General features: G+C 47.9%; 1 protein-coding gene across 1 annotated transcript; it reads right to left on the bottom strand.

The window, feature by feature from the left end:
- Positions 1 to 545: 545 nt before the first annotated feature.
- LOC128832806 (uncharacterized) lies at positions 546 to 2316 on the bottom strand. The gene is made up of 2 exons (XM_054020430.1): positions 2044 to 2316; positions 546 to 1048 (listed from the first exon to the last, which is right to left on the bottom strand). The coding sequence occupies exons 1-2, from the start codon at positions 2213 to 2215 to the stop codon at positions 573 to 575; spliced, it is 648 nt and encodes a 215-aa protein (XP_053876405.1). The 5' UTR covers positions 2216 to 2316; the 3' UTR covers positions 546 to 572.
- Positions 2317 to 15901: the final 13585 nt, after the last annotated feature.

Below are 15901 nucleotides of genomic sequence, written 5' to 3'. Positions count from 1 at the left end.
GCGGGAATTTTTTAAAACTGGGACGCGGATTGTGGTGCGGAGCGGGTGTAGTGTAGTGACGCAAAGAAAGCTTCTAAACTCAAGGATTGACAGGCTCCGCTGTGGTGGGCTGGTTCTTTCAACGGAGCCTGTCACCCCTCCTGATCGGGACTGTGTGTATGGGGGGGCTATGTGACTTTGTGGCAGGGGGAGGACGGTTACAGATCTCCTGCTGTGTGGCTCTGTGATCCTGCATAAGGACCGCCGCTTAAGATCTGTAACTGCCCTCCCCCGCCACAAAGTCACAGAGCAACCCACCCCCCACTACAGAACATGAAAATCACCTCCCAGACTGACCAGGGCAACTAGTCACTGCACTGTGTATGTGCCCTGCTGCTGTACCTGCCCCCGCCTATGTACCCTGCCAAAGGTGACTGTCCTGTCCAATTACCATCCCCCTTTCCCCCCCTCCTCCAAAAGAACATGATGGAAACATTAGTTAACAGAAACATATTTTTTATTATCAACTACACATGGAACTGGGAGGTGAAACTTGGACGGGGGCTTGTGTCAGGCGGGAAGGAAAGAACTTGTCAAATTTTGGGGAATGAGAGCCTTCTGCTACTAGAGCTCTCTGCAGGGGTGGAGTGAGAGTTTGCGTGGACTCTGCCGCCTCTCCTTCTGTGCACTTTGGGTGAGGGGGGTATGGGACTTGGTGGCGGGGGAGGGCGGTTAGAGATGGACTGCAGTGGGGCTCTGTCCTCCTGCCTCCGTTCCTGCAGAACATCCACAAGGCGCCGGAGCGTGTCCGTTTGCTCCCTCAGTAGTCCAAGCAGGGTTTGAGTCGCCTGCTGGTCTTCCTGCCGCCACCTCTCCTCCCGATCCATGTTTGCTTGCTGCATTTGGGACAAGTTCTCCCGCCACTGGGTCTGCTGTGCTGCCTGGGCTCGGGAGCAGGCCATAAGCTCTGAGAACATGTCCTCCCGTGTCCTCTTCTTCCTATGCCTAATCCTCGCTAGCCTCTGGGAGTGTGATGCCAGGCTAGGTTGTGAGACAGTCGCAGATGGGGCTGTGGGAATGGGAAAAAGGGAGTGAATTCCTCAGAAAGATAAATGTAGTTGTGAACAAAGAACATAGTCTTTCTCTGTGAACAAGACCATGCACAGCACCTATCACATGCGCACTCAGCACAAGGTCGAATTCTCGGCCTTCGCATTCAGTGCCTGGGGTCTTGCACAGCACATTTGAGAAGCGTGTCAGGACAACGGAATTTCTGTTGCAGGCAGACATGGTAAGCCGTAGACTCGTGGCAGCTTAAAACTTTAATATTAGCAATGGCCTCATTTCACATTGAAATCAATGTCGGTCCCTGCTGCCAGCAATCCGGCAAGCAGGAACTCTGCTCCTGTCCCACACCCTCGCGGCTGTCCCCGGGAACGATCCCTTTCGGCTGCCCCTCTCCCGCCTCCACCGCGTGGCTGCAAACCAGCGGTTACAGTTCTGTAAAGGAACGGTAAAGCAGTCCCAACACTAACATTCCCCTACCTCATTCAAAGCAGGTCACCATGAGCGACATCACCCTCATGAGGATCTCTGACAGCGAGAAAGAGAGAATGCTCCGGGAAAGCCTCCAAAGACCAGGGCCGTATGCCGCCCTGCTGTGCAGAGCAATGATTCCCGAGTACTTGCTTGTCTCGTGGCGCGGCAACGTGTTGTACTACGGAGGACCCAATAAGGCCGCTCTCCCCAGGAACCTAATGCAACAGATTTCCAATTACCTCCAGGAGAGCTTCCTCGAGATGTCACAGGAGGATTTCTGCTCCATCCCCGGACATATAGACCGCATTTTACTCTAGCTGCTGTAGCAGTGACTAAACAGTAGAGCGGCTTGGGCAGGACAATCATGCAAAACTGGACATTGCTAGATTTTTTTTTCAATAGTTGCACTGCCCATGACTGAACCGTTAAGCGCCTAGGGCAAACTAATCATGAGAAACCCATTTTTTTAATTGTTAATATTCCTGTTCTGTTAAAAATAAATGTTTAGATGTTTACAACACTTACTGGCTGATCCTTCCCCAGATTCTGTGTCCGGGGTAACGGCTGGGGACGGTTGGTAGGGGATCTCTGTAAGGGTGATGAAGAGATCCTGGCTGTCGGGGAAATCAGCGTTGTGAGTGCTGTCGACTGCCTCGTCCACCTCTTCTCCTTCCTCATCTTCCCCGTCCGCTAACATGTCCGAGGATCCGGCCGTGGACAATATCCCATCCTCAGAGTCCACGGTCACTGGTGGGGTAGTGGTGGCGGCCGCACCTAGGATGGAATGCAGTGCCTCGTAGAAACGGGATGTCTGGGGATGGGATCCGGAGCGTCCGTTTGCCTCTTTGGTCTTCTGGTAGCCTTGTCTCAGCTCCTTGATTTTCACGCGGCACTGCGTTGCATCCCGGCTGTATCCTCTCTCTGACATGTCTTTAGAGATCTTCTCGTAGATCTTTGCATTCCGTTTCTTGGAGCGCAGCTCGGAAAGCACGGACTCATCGCCCCACACAGCGATGAGATCCAAGACTTCCCGATCAGTCCATGCTGGGGCCCTCTTTCTATTCTGAGATTGCACGGCCATCACTGCTGGAGAGCTCTGCATCATTGCCAGTGCTGCTGAGCTCGCCACAATGTCCAGACAGGAAATGAGATTCAAACTGGCCAGACAGGAAAAGGAATTCAAATTCAAATTTTCCCGGGGCTTTTCCTGTGTGGCTGTTCAGAGCATCCGAGCTCGTACTGCTGTCCAGAGCGTCAACAGAGTGGTGCACTGTGGGATAGCTCCCGGAGCTATTAGCGTCGATTTCCATCCACACCTAGCCTAATTCGACATGGCCATGTCGAATTTAGCGCTACTCCCCTCGTCGGGGAGGAGTACAGAAGTCGAATTAAAGAGACCTCTATATCGAACTAAATACCTTCGCGGTGTGGACGGGTGCAGGGTTAATTCGATGTAACGGCGCTAACTTCGACATAAACGCCTAGTGTAGACCAGGCCTCAGACCTATCTCTTGACTCCAGACCTGACCTGTCCAAACTAAAATCTCCACCTATCTCTTTGATATCTCTTCCGGGACATCTAGATATCCGTTCAAGATCAACATAGCTAAAATAGAGATCATCATCTCCTCCTGCCCTAGCCTTCCCTGCTCCTTTCTTTCTAAATCATTATGGACAGCAACACCATCCTGCTCGTCACTCAGACCTGTAATCTGGGTATCATCTTCAACTATGGCCTCTCTCTAAATCTTCCTGTTTTTTTTCCTGCATAATATCTCTAAGATATGGCCTTTCTTTTCTGTCCACACATGAAACTCTTATCCAGACTCCCATCGTATTGCATCTCAATTACTTCTATGTCTCTCCCTCTGACCTTGGCAAAACCAAACTTGTCTCGCTCATGTCTGTTCAGAATGCTGCTGCAGACATCATTTTCCTAGAACATCACTTGGAACATGTCACCCCTCTCTCTTTGCATCCCTTCACTGGCTCCCTCTTCGTTATATCAAACATAAGTTATTTGTCTTCAATTTCAAGGCTCTTCATGACCTATCATCTCTCAGTCAATATTGAAAGGTCAACTCCCACTTCTAATCGTTCTTAAGTTTTCAAAATAGTACCATCATGCTTTCTCCCATGCTAAGTCTCACACTTGAGGTATTCCTAGTAAACATTTGCAAAGCTACTTCTGTAGTGGATAACAATTTGTGCTCTTTCATCAACTCTTGTGCAGCTAGACACTTGTCTCTTACCCCAGACGGTTCCCTATTCAGAGACTTTTTGGGGCTTTTTGTCTTTTTGTAAATCTTCAAACCTGTACTTGGTCGAGACAGTAAACATAGTCTGGCTTCATGGAGGTCCATTGTTTTCAGTGTTGATTGAGTTAGCCTTGAGACCCACCTTGCCTTGGATGAGAAGTTTTACATCAATAGTTTTGAAACCCAATATCCTACATATTATATAACTCTGAAGTTATTTCCTGTACAAAAATCATGCAATAACCATGACAATCATCTAGTTCCTAGCTTTCAACAGATACTACACATGACTCCCTTCAGTGAAACATTGAGAAGCTGGTTAGATACAGGGGTAATATATCTGTCTGGGTATGTCTGTATGTCTAGCTGGGAATGCACAAAGCTTTAATTAGAGGGTGGGGGAAGGAGAGCATTGAAGATGTATAAATTAAGGCTTATATAGACCCTTAATACCATATGATTGGATTTCTGGGGTGGGAATTGGTTTCATTTCTCTGAAGTGGGTTCATTTTTCAAAAGTTGGGGAAACACTTTGTTTACATATTACTACTAGATTGCTTAGTCAGACCCACTTCTAATCTACTTGTGCTTCATCATGAAGTGAAAAAGTCCGCTTGTCGAGTAATCTTTTATTGCCTTTCTTCTCTTATTTGTTAGAGCAAAACAGATAATACATAAAACTGAGACAACACTATATTAGGCTATAATGGAAGTGGGATTATAATTGAAGTCCTTAATATGGAAAGGGAAAAGATTAATTGATTTTTGCATTTCACACTAACAGTAACAGGAATTGCAATATTCCCAGGGGGTTGACCGTGTAGTCCTTATTCAAGTAATTTCCAATGGGTCAATCTAGCATTGGTGTAAGTGAGCACAACCCTTCAGTGATGTTACTTCTGTTTATAGCAGCAGTGAATTTGATACATTGTCATTAATGGGAATTTGCTTGTGAAAGTAACGCTAGAGTCGACTCTATAAGCAAGGACGCATGAGTCATGAAGACGTGAAATTACCACATCAGCAGTTGAGAGTTCAAAGGATACATTTTTTTCTTTTATTACATTCTTGAATGTAACATTCCTGCACGTTTACCAATGGAACATCCTCAGGACATGACCTGCATGAATGCGTGCATGCCTAACATCATGTCTTTAAGATTTACAAGAAGCAATGTCTTTATCTGATGGTGACTGTTTTTCAGTCACAAATTAATAGCTTGAATGCTGAAATACACTCATCCTTCCAAATAATTTTGGGCCAAAAAAGATTTAAATTCTGTATTACTTGGCTTAACATTGTCCACCCACAGTTCTCAAAGCATTTTGCAAAGGGAGATTACACCATTGCCTGCATTTCACAGGGGGAGAAACTGAGGCACAGACCGGGGAGTGACTCTAATGTCAAACAAGCAGATCACTGGCAGAGCCAAGAATAGAATTCACATCTCCTGACTTTCAGTTTTGTTCCCTGTCTAGTGGACAATGCTTATAGAACAATGTCTGTAACATTACTTTCAAGTTTTATCTTCACATTTTTCTGCAGTTACTTCTTAACCTCAGAGAAACACCTGTACAGGAAACATTCTTGATAACAACAAACAAAGTCCTAGTAATTGAATGGGAAAGACTCCTCAGTGTGTATAATGTATCTAAGACTTCCACAGGAAATCCCCATCATACATTCCCAGGGTTGCTTCCTTACTGCTGTTGCAACCCTCACAGACAGACATGAACAATTGCTATTCTGAACATACCTTTACTCAGACAACTGATTTTTTTAAATGCAATAAACCAGTGTGCTGCCAGTCCCACACAAGGTGAGTGAGGAAATATCTTTTATTGGACCAGCTTGTCTCTCTCAGCAATAGAAGTTGATCCAATAAAAGATATTTCCTCACCCACCTTGTCTCTCTAATATCCTGGGACCAACATGGCTACAACAACACTGCATAGTCCCTCTTATATCCTGTAAGTATTCTCACACGTCTTATCAAACTGTCTGTACTGGGCTATCTTGATTATCACTTCAAAAGTTTTTTTTTCTCTTAATTAATTGGCCTCTCAGAGTTGGTAAGACAACTCCCACCTGTTTATGCTCTCTGTATGTGTGTATATATATCTCCTCAATATATGTTCCATTCTATATGCATCCGAAGAAGTGGACTGTAGTCCACGAAAGCTTATGCTCTAATAAATTTGTTAGTCTCTAAGGTGCCACAAGTACTCCTGTTCTTTTTGCGGATACAGACTAACACGGCTGCTACTCTGAATCCTGGATCTAGTGAGTCTTACCTCTGAATAGCACTATATTACTATTAACCTTTAACCTTTTTGTTACTGATAAAATGATGCTAAACTGAGCTAACAAACAGAGACAAGGTAATTAAGGTAATAACTTTTATTTCACCAACTTCTGTTGGTGGAAGGTGAGTACAAGTTTTTGAACTAGAGTTCTTCAGGTCTGGGGAAGGAAATCAGAGTGGCTGAGCTAAATGCATGTTGGGACAGATAGTTAAGCATAAGGGGTGGCGCGTTGTAGGAGGTCACTTGAGAGGGAGTGGGCAATAAGAGTTTGATTGTTCTGCTGAACAGATTTGAAGTGGGCCATTAAGGGTTAGCAGGTCGGTGTGTGTTACAGATAGTTGTAATGAGTCAATGAACCAGTGTCCCTGTTTAAGTCTACAGTTTTTATAGCGTGTAGCAGCATGATGAATTTAAGTTACAAGGCTTGCTTTTTGGAGGTGGTGGTGTACAGGTTTCCTTTGAGGACAAATATTGAAAAATCAGATATGGAGTGATCGTTCTGTTGAAAGTGTTTGCCATGGGTGATATGGTGTTTCTGTCTTTTATCATTTTCCTGTGTGTGTTTGAGAGCATAGTGATTTGTCTGGTTTCACCCACATAGCTGTTATTGGGTATTTGATGCACTGGATGAGGTACGTCACATGTGATAGCCATGCGCAGGACCCGTGAATCTTGAAAGGTGTGTTGTGGGGGGTATTTATCATTGTTGCAGTGGAGATGTGTCTGCAGTTTTGCATCTGTTCTGGAAGGGCCTGAGCTTTGAATTGGTGTGTCTTGGTCTGTGGGGAGCTTACTTCTGATGAGCTTGATGAGGTTGGGGGTTTATTTGAAGCCCAGAAAAGGGGTGTTGGGACAGATTTCTTTCAGGATGTGGTCCCATCACGTATGGGTTGTAATTGTTTAATGACACCCCGTATGGGTTCCAGTGTGGGGGTTGGGGGGTTGTAGGTGACAATAGAGGGTGGAAATCTTTTTTTTTTTTTTTTTTTTTTTTTTTTGCATTGAAGCAGGTTATCCTGGGGTATTTGGGTGTCCATTCAATGATGCAATCTATTTCTCTAGTGGCGTGTAAAACCGCCTTCATTAAACAAGGACACACATTTAGGTGTGTAGCCTGGATTTCCTGTGTGGAGCAAATTCTGAGTGTCTGGCTCAGATTTTTTTTTTTTTTTTTGGTGTCTGAGGGGGCTGCTGGATCTGTTACAGTAAGTGTGTGTGTGTGGTCCTTTGTAGGGTTCCATTGTTGAAGCTAATCTTGGTGTCCAGGAAGTTGATGCAGGTATGGGAATGTACTGTAGAGATGCATAGCTCCCGAATCGCCAGTCCACAGGCGCGGCAAACTGCTCCCATGGCTACGAGGCAGGAGTGACCTTCAATCCAGCGTTTGTGTTTGGGAAACTTATTTGGCTGATTTGATTGTACCCTCGCAGCTGGTGTTCACGCGCTCAAGAGATGGGTTCGTTATCTTATGTGCATGTATACTGCCTGGCTCTTCTATGCGCAAGAATGTAACCACTAAGAAGAGTTGTAAACAAAGTAAGGAGAGAAATAAAAACCCCAGGAAAAGTTTTCCTAGGAGGCTTTTTGCAAGAGGCTTGTAAAGCTCTCTAGCTACCACAGACCTGGCGTTCTGTTTCCTTTCCTGCGTCGTCACCACAGCTGGTGACCCCGACGTGATACCCCTCTACTCACCGGCTGGATACGCCGAGCGCGCCCGCGGCTGTTTGCCGCCCCTTATTCGTGAGTATGGGGGGGAAACTTTCCAGTGCCCAGAAGGAGCACGCAAGAGAGTTACAAGAGATTATACGACAGCGATCATGTGTCGCTGTCCCGGTCGCTCATATTGAGGACCTCCTAAGGGAAATAGATCGCCAGTGCCCCTGGTATCCAGACTGCGGGTCATTGCAGCTTTTTGATTGGATACAGATTGGGATCACCTTGTATAGTAAACCCCGTGCCCCAGTTCAGTGCCTGCTGCTCTGGCAGCGTTGTAAGGAGGCACTGGAGGGGATCGGCCCCAACAGCCCCAAGCCGGTCCCCCTTTTGCCCCCAGGTGATGGGCCACCCCCCTCCTGCCCACAGCTGACCCTCCCTGCGCCGCCGCCCATGGCGGCGCCCCCCTGCCTACCGGTCGGGCAGGGGGGCGCTGTCGCCGCGGCGGTGCGGCAAGCGCGTGAGGCCGGTCTCTTGACCGATGAGGAATCCAAGTGTGGGTTCGAGGCGTTTCCCGTCTCTTGGCGGGATAATGGAAATGGGGGGCAGATAGTGGACTGGGAGGCTCTCCCCTACTCAGTTCTGCGCGAGCTCCGCAAGGCAGTTCGTGAGACCGGGGTGCGGTCCACTTTCACCCTGGGGATCTTGGAAGGTGTGTCAAACGGTTACTTCTTGCTCCCCCAAGATTGGAAAGACATGTGTCGCATGGTGCTGTCTCCCGCGCAATACGTTGTGTGGGATAGCGAGTACCAGCGAGAGGCGCTTGCAGCAGCAGCGCAAGGTGGGGGGGCTTATCTTGCTGAGCAGTTATATGGCACAGGGCAGTTTTCGAGCATCCCCGAGCAGGCGGCGGGCACGCCCCGGGTAGCTTTTCCCATCATTGGCCAGTGTGTCCGTCGCGCGTTCCGCAGGGTCCCCGCTGCAGGCGAGTCCTCTAAGTCCTTTGCGGTTACTCGGCAGGGTGCCACCGAACCATTCCACCAGTTTATTGACCGCCTCCAAGAGGCAGTCCAGAGGCAGATTGATAACCCGCAAGCCCAGACTGAACTAATGATAAAATTGGCTTACGAAAATGCCAATGCAGACTGCCGCCGTGCCATGCAGGCAGTGGTCGGGCGCCCCGGGTATACCCTGGCAGAATTGCTGCAGGCGTGTGCTGACGTAGGCACTCAGACCCATCAGATGGCCCTGCTGGCAGCTGCCCTGCACAAGGGGCAGAAGCCTCAGGGGAACTGCTTTAACTGCCAGAAGCCCGGACATTTTTGGCGGGAGTGTCGGGCCCCTGCGGGGGGCATGTGTAAAAACAAACCCAAGCCCCGGACAGACCAGAGGCCCCGCACGCTGTGTCCGAAATGCAAAAAGGGCTACCATTGGGCTGCGCAGTGTCGCTTGGCCGGGGGTGACAGCCGGGTCTTGGCTGCTAACCGAGACAACCCCCCGGGAAATTAGTAGGCGGGCCTGCGACCAGCCCGAGACCCAAGGCCGCGCCCCTCTCCGTGCACGACGCCCCCGCCGCCACAAGGGGCAGTGCGGGGATTGACCTTGTTAATCAGGAAAATATGGATATCACTCTCCCCGGGGAGGTCCTCCTCATGCCGTCCCAGATTCAGGGCCCGCTGCCGGAGGGCATGGTGGGCCTTGTCCTACCCCGCTCGTCCGCCAGCAAGCAGGGCCTGTTTGTGGTGCCTGGGGTGGTGGATTCGGACTATGGTGGAATTATCTATGTTCAACTGTGGAGTCATCTCCCGAAACGGCTGTTTCAGGGAGATGCCTGGGCGCAACTCATACTTGTGCCCTACTCCCTTCCGGCAGGGGGAAGAAACGTTCCCCGAACTGGAGGCTTCGGGTCCACCGACCAGCGCACTATTCACCCACAAGTGGCAGCAGTTGTTAAAGACATTGGAGCACCCCAACCCAAACGCATTTACTGCCTCAACGATCAGCCGTTCGAGGGTGTTATCGACTCTGGGGCAGACATTACCGTCATTGCCGCTGCGCAGTGGCCCGCCCATTGGCCCACAGAGCAGGCTCCGGCAGTTTGGGGTGTGGGCGGGGCACAGGACTCACAACGAAGTGCCCGATGGTTGGAGGTTAGGGCGCCCCAAGGCATCCGCCGCGCCCGTATCCGGCCTATCATTCTCCCCGTCCACCTCAACCTGTGGGGCCGTGATTTATTGACACAGTTCACTGCCACCATCCATATCAATGATTAGGCATACGGCCCTCCCCCTCCGTTGGCTCACTGACGAACCCGTATGGGTTGCGCAGTGGCCGCTTCCTTTAGAAAAGCTGGAGGCCCTCCAGCACTTGGTTAATGACCAGCTGAAGGCAGGACGTTTGGAGGAGTCCACTAGCCCCTTTAATACCCCCGTGTTTGTGATTAAAAAGAAATCTGGCAAGTGGCGCCTCCTGCAGGACCTTCGCACCATTAACAAAATTATACAGCCTATGGGTCCCCTGCAGTGTGGTACCCCTAATCCCAACCTTATTCCCTGTGATTACCGGTTATTTGTAATAGATTTAAAGGATTGTTTTTTTACCATCCCCTTGCACCCTGAGGACCGGGTGCACTTTGCCTTCACTGTTCCGGTTTTGAATCACTCCCAGCCCACTCCACGCTATCAGTGGAATGTGCTCCCTCAAGGCATGTTGAATAGCCCCACCTTGTGTCAGCATTTTGTTGCGCAGGCCCTACGGCCCTTCCGCGCAGCACACCCAGATGCCTTAATTTACCACTACATGGATGACATCCTGGTGGCTCACCCCGTCCTCCCTGATGACTGGCTGGACGAACTGCGCCACCAGCTTGCGGCGTGTGGCCTGGTTGTGGCACCGGACAAGATCCAGCGTCAGCCACCCTTTTTGTATCTTGGTCACCGCATGCTCCAGTCATATGCCCGTCCAGTTTGTCCCGAGTTGGTATTGCCCAACCCTCTTACGTTTGTACAGCTTCAACAGTTATTGGGGTCCCTTAATTGGATTCGTCCTTTTTGCCCTCTGACTACCTCCATGCTGTCCCCTCTTTTTTCTGGCCTTCGGCAGGGCCGTCTCCCCGGAGATATCATTCCCGTTTCCCAGGAACAGCGCCAAGCGGTCACCCTCATTAACCAGACCCTGGCCCAGGTGTGGGTCGACCGCCGAGAAAGGGAACAGCCCCTTTTTGCCATTTTGCTTCCCACACTCTCACAACCGACAGCTGTCCTCGCCCAGGAGGGGGCGGCAGCGCGTCTTCGTTTAATTGAATGGATTTATTTGACCCACTCCCCTCCGCATACTATTCAGACACTCCCTCAACAGGCCGCAGAGCTGATTTTTAAAGTGCGAGAACGGTCCCGTACCCTCTTGGGTTGGGACCCCATTGCCATTATTGTCCCCATCCCGGCTAAAGACTGGGAACGCACTGTCTCTTGCAGTGCCACCCTCCAATTGTCTCTTGCTGACTATGTTGGGGAAGTTAAATATCACATTCCCCCTGACCCCCGTCTTTCATTCCTACAACAACGTTGCCTTCACCTCCGGCCGTCCTTGTCAACCGTCCCCATTAAGGATGCACTTACCCTTTTTACGGACGGCGGCCCAACACGAGGTGCGGTCAGCTGGCAGGTGCAAGGCACTTGGCAAGTCCGCTTTACCCTGCCTCAGCGCTCCCCACAGCGCGCAGAGTTGGCTGCTGTCATCCTGGCCTGCCGATGCTTCCAGGATGACCCTTTTAATTTGATTACTGACAGTCTTTATGTTACTAATGTTCTTAAGTCTCTTCCAGGTTCCTATGTGTCGCCCTCCTGTGATGACAATTTGTTGGCCCTTTTTCTTACCCTGCAACAGCTCCTTTCCTCCCGCTCTAGCCCACTGTTTGTGGCACACATTCGCAGTCACACCACACTACCGGGCCTATTAACAGAAGGCAACACGGTGGCCGACCAGGCGGTCAAATCGGTGGCCTCAATTTTTTCCTCCCCAATCGAAAGCCACGCCTTTTTTCATCAATCCGCCAAGGCCCTTGCCAAGCAGTTCACTCTCCCATTGTATCAGGCGCAGGCCATTGTTCGCCAGTGTGACCTTTGCGCTTCTCTCTCCAATAGCCCGGAGGTAGGGGTTAACCCTCGTGGAACCTCGGCCAACCAGCTCTGGCAAATGGATGTTACACATTTCCCTCCCTTTGCCCCCTGGCAGTATCTTCACGTGTGTGTAGATACCTTTTCCCATTATGTGTGGGTCACCCCCCAGAAGGGTGAGGCCTCTCGTCATGTTATTAATCACATGATTCGCGCTATGGCAATCATGGGTCACCCATCCCATCTTAAGACCGACAACGGCCCCGCCTACTGTAGCTCGGCCTTTGCCTCCTTCTGTACCACGTGGGACATTGTCCACACGTTTGGTATCCCGTATAACCCCACAGGCCAGGCCATTGTGGAACGAGCCAATCGTGCGCTCAAACAAGCCCTGGTCCGCCAAAAACAGAAAGGGGGGATTCCCGTAGGCCTTCCTCCCCGCCAGGAATGGCTGGCTGCAGTGCTTTTTACCCTGAATCATTTGAACTTGACTGACAACTACTCTGCAGCAGAATGTCATTTTCGCAGCTACCAGGCCTTGCCCCGCCCCTTTGTTAAATATCGCAAGGCCCCAGACCCTCAGTGGCATGGCCCAGTGCCCCTTATAACGTGGGGACGAGGGCATGCTGCCGTTTCTCTTCCTACAGGTCCGTTGTGGGTCCCGGCGCGTAACGTCCGCCCGTGGCACGGCGATGGCCTGGCACCAGGGACTATCGAACCCCATTCCACAGTTCAACCTACATCTGCAGGATCCCGAGCGTCCTCGCCAGCGCCCCCCGCGGGGGCCCCCGCAGCGCATAACCTGGGGACAGGTTAAAGCCCTTTCATTGCAGGCCGAGCAGCTGCGAGTGCAGCAGCAGCTAGAACCTACCGCAGAAAATTACCTTGTGACATTGTTAGCTTGCCTTAATGCTAATTCACTCCTTATTTTGTGTGTATTGGGGAGTTTCCTGTTGGCCCCTAGCTGCCAAGGCGAACCCCAGATGGAGCAGCGGCTGCAGTTTAACACCTGGGTCCACCTGGCAGAAGTATTAAATCAATCTGATTTCTGCCTGGCCGTTGCCCCGGAAATGCAAGGTCTGTTAAGTACCTGCCTTGTTCCTGTCTGTAAACCACCCAGCAACATCTGGGGTGTGAGACAGTGAAAGAAATGTGCTGTTTTAAGCTTGCTGATAATAGTTTTGTATGCAATAGCAAATTGATATGCTGAAATGCTATGCTTAAGTCATCCGCCAAGACGTTTTTCTTCCTTGGTAGGATTATATTTAGTTATAGCCACCCTTAGAGTGGATGAAGACCCTTTTATAGTATGGGGTCCTAGTTTTGATGTTTGACGTTTTACTTTGCTGCTTTGTTTAATGTATACCCAATCTAGTGGCATTGTGTATGCTACCCTGCGAGAGTGTTTTGTTTAAACACCGCATTTATAAAATAAAACAGGGGGAGATGTAGAGATGCATAGCTCCCGAATCGCCAGTCCACAGGCGCGGCAAACTGCTCCCATGGCTACGAGGCAGGAGTGACCTTCAATCCAGCGTTTGTGTTTGGGAAACTTATTTGGCTGATTTGATTGTACCCTCGCAGCTGGTGTTCACGCGCTCAAGAGATGGGTTCGTTATCTTATGTGCATGTATACTGCCTGGCTCTTCTATGCGCAAGAATGTAACCACTAAGAAGAGTTGTAAACAAAGTAAGGAGAGAAATAAAAACCCCAGGAAAAGTTTTCCTAGGAGGCTTTTTGCAAGAGGCTTGTAAAGCTCTCTAGCTACCACAGACCTGGCGTTCTGTTTCCTTTCCTGCGTCGTCACCACAATGTACTAGAGAGAGTTGGATGGATGGTGGTTGTTGAAATTGTAGGGGAAATTCAAGGAAGTTTAGGTCTTCTGTCCAGAGGATGAAAATATCAATGGATGTATCTCATGTATATCGTTGGTTTCATGGTGCCTTTTCCAGAAATTCTTCCTCAAGGTAGCCCACAAACAGGCTGGCATATTGGGAGCCATCGTAGTACCCATGGATGTTCCCATGGATTGGACAAAGTATTTGTTGTTAAATGTGATGTTGCTGTGGGTGAGGATGAAAGGATGAGTTTGGCAATGTGTTTTGGGTGGATTTCTGAGTGTTGTACATTACCTTGTAGGTATTTTGAGGCAAGCAGCGATGATGTCATGGTGAGGGATGTTTTATGTGGAAATAACATCCATGGTGGCAAGCATGTGTACTGGGGAGATTGTTAATGTTGTGGAGTTTCTGGAGGAAGTCAATAACGTCTTGGAGGAAGCTGTCCCTTTGTGTGTATTTATAACTTCAGATACAAAAATGATACATGCATACAAATAGGATAATCATATTCAGCAAATCATAACTTTTCCAATGACACCTTACATGACCCATCTTGCAGAAAATACATCATAATTATGCTATAATCATATCATAATATCACTATGAAGAATATAGGGTGCAGTGTCTAATTTCTAGCTGTGAATGAATGTTAAAATTTCTTGTATGCAATCACCCTAACCTTCCATCACATGGGTGTCCAACACACTATTTAAACCTAGTAGAAAAAAGAAATAATTACTTCCACTTTGCTTTAGGTTTGTGCAAGTTCTAAAATTCTTGTGTGGCCACCATCAATCTCATGGCTGGCTGGCTTTGATAGAAGGAGGATCAATGCCTCAGCTTTTCAATGAAGTGGAGTTCCCAGGAAGATTGTCAGTACATTTGTACCCAATTATCATAATAGGTTGAAATTTGCACTTTGCGTGAGAAAAACTTAAATCAAAACATAGTAAACATATTACACAAAGGATTCAACAGAAAACCCTAAACTTACAAAAGCAGTTGAAAGAAGTTTTGGAAGAAATGGACAAATTACAAGCTGATGATCCTACTGCCATAGTACTGGTAGAAATCTAGTTTGATATAATTATAAATAAATAACTGAAACAGTAAAATTGAAAAATGATTTGGAGAAGTTATGAAGCTTAGCCAAAATGATTGAGCACGAATACAAAGTTTATAGGTTGAGTCCAGAAAAGGAGGGGGAAAAAAGTTTAAAATACAACTGACTGACAACATAATTCTAAGTTCCTTCCGCCTTTTTATTTTTTAGTATTCAAAACTGAAGTTTTAGACTTTGACCCCAAATCTAGATTTGTGAAGTAGGTTGTGTCAGAGTTAATTGTATCAAAATGATAAAGCTGTGGAAGCAAAATCATGGCAGATTGGATTCAGAATTTTGTCAATTTTTAAAGAGATCTGAATTCTTGTCCAGCATAGTCTAGAATCAATTGAATGTGTTTTGGTGCATTTGTACTGGTGTAGTTGAAATTTCATAATAGGCTAGGTGCAGAAAAAACAAATTATAAAAAATGTATCTGTATTTAAGGCAGATGCAAATGAAATATAAGGTTAAGATATTAGTAGAGTGGGGAATTTATTATTTCTTCCTTATGTCGTAGTTACAAAATTGCAAGCTTTTTGTTTTGGATAATGTGTGAGCCCTCTTGGGTTTGAGGAATAAATATGCTTTTCAGGTGAATCACTGTGTGTTTCATTTCAGAAAACTCTTGTTAGGAGGTCTTTATCTTTAATTATTTATGTTGGTGATTTTATTTCCCCCAGGAAATTTGGGGTGGGGGAAAGGTTGAAGGAAAATCACAACAAACCATAGGCACCCAGGAGAAGTGACCATGGGAAGCTTGTATTTTGTGCTTGCCTTTTTCAATTATATCAGTCCACTGGAATAGGAATTTTAGTAATAATTCTTAGTATTAAAGATTGCTAATTCACACTTTACTTGACCAGATTATATAGTGGGATAGGTCCTTCAGTGAAGTCAATGGTGCTATAGTGATTTGCCCAGGCTCTCTTTATTTAGTGGAGAAAGCACAAAACTTTGAGTCAGGAGATTTAGTATCTATTTCCAGGTCTGCCACAGAATTATGGGACCTCAGACAAGTCAATACCTCCATGCGTCAGTTTCTCTGACTGTAAAATATCAGTTATGAAATGGTATCATCACTTAGGTGCTTTTGAAAATCTTACC

Source organism: Malaclemys terrapin, chromosome 2, assembly GCF_027887155.1.
Source record: "Malaclemys terrapin pileata isolate rMalTer1 chromosome 2, rMalTer1.hap1, whole genome shotgun sequence".
Lineage (NCBI taxonomy): Eukaryota > Metazoa > Chordata > Testudines > Emydidae > Malaclemys > Malaclemys terrapin.
The sequence above is the reverse complement of the archived record's forward strand: the minus strand, read 5'-3'. Positions and strand labels throughout refer to the sequence as shown.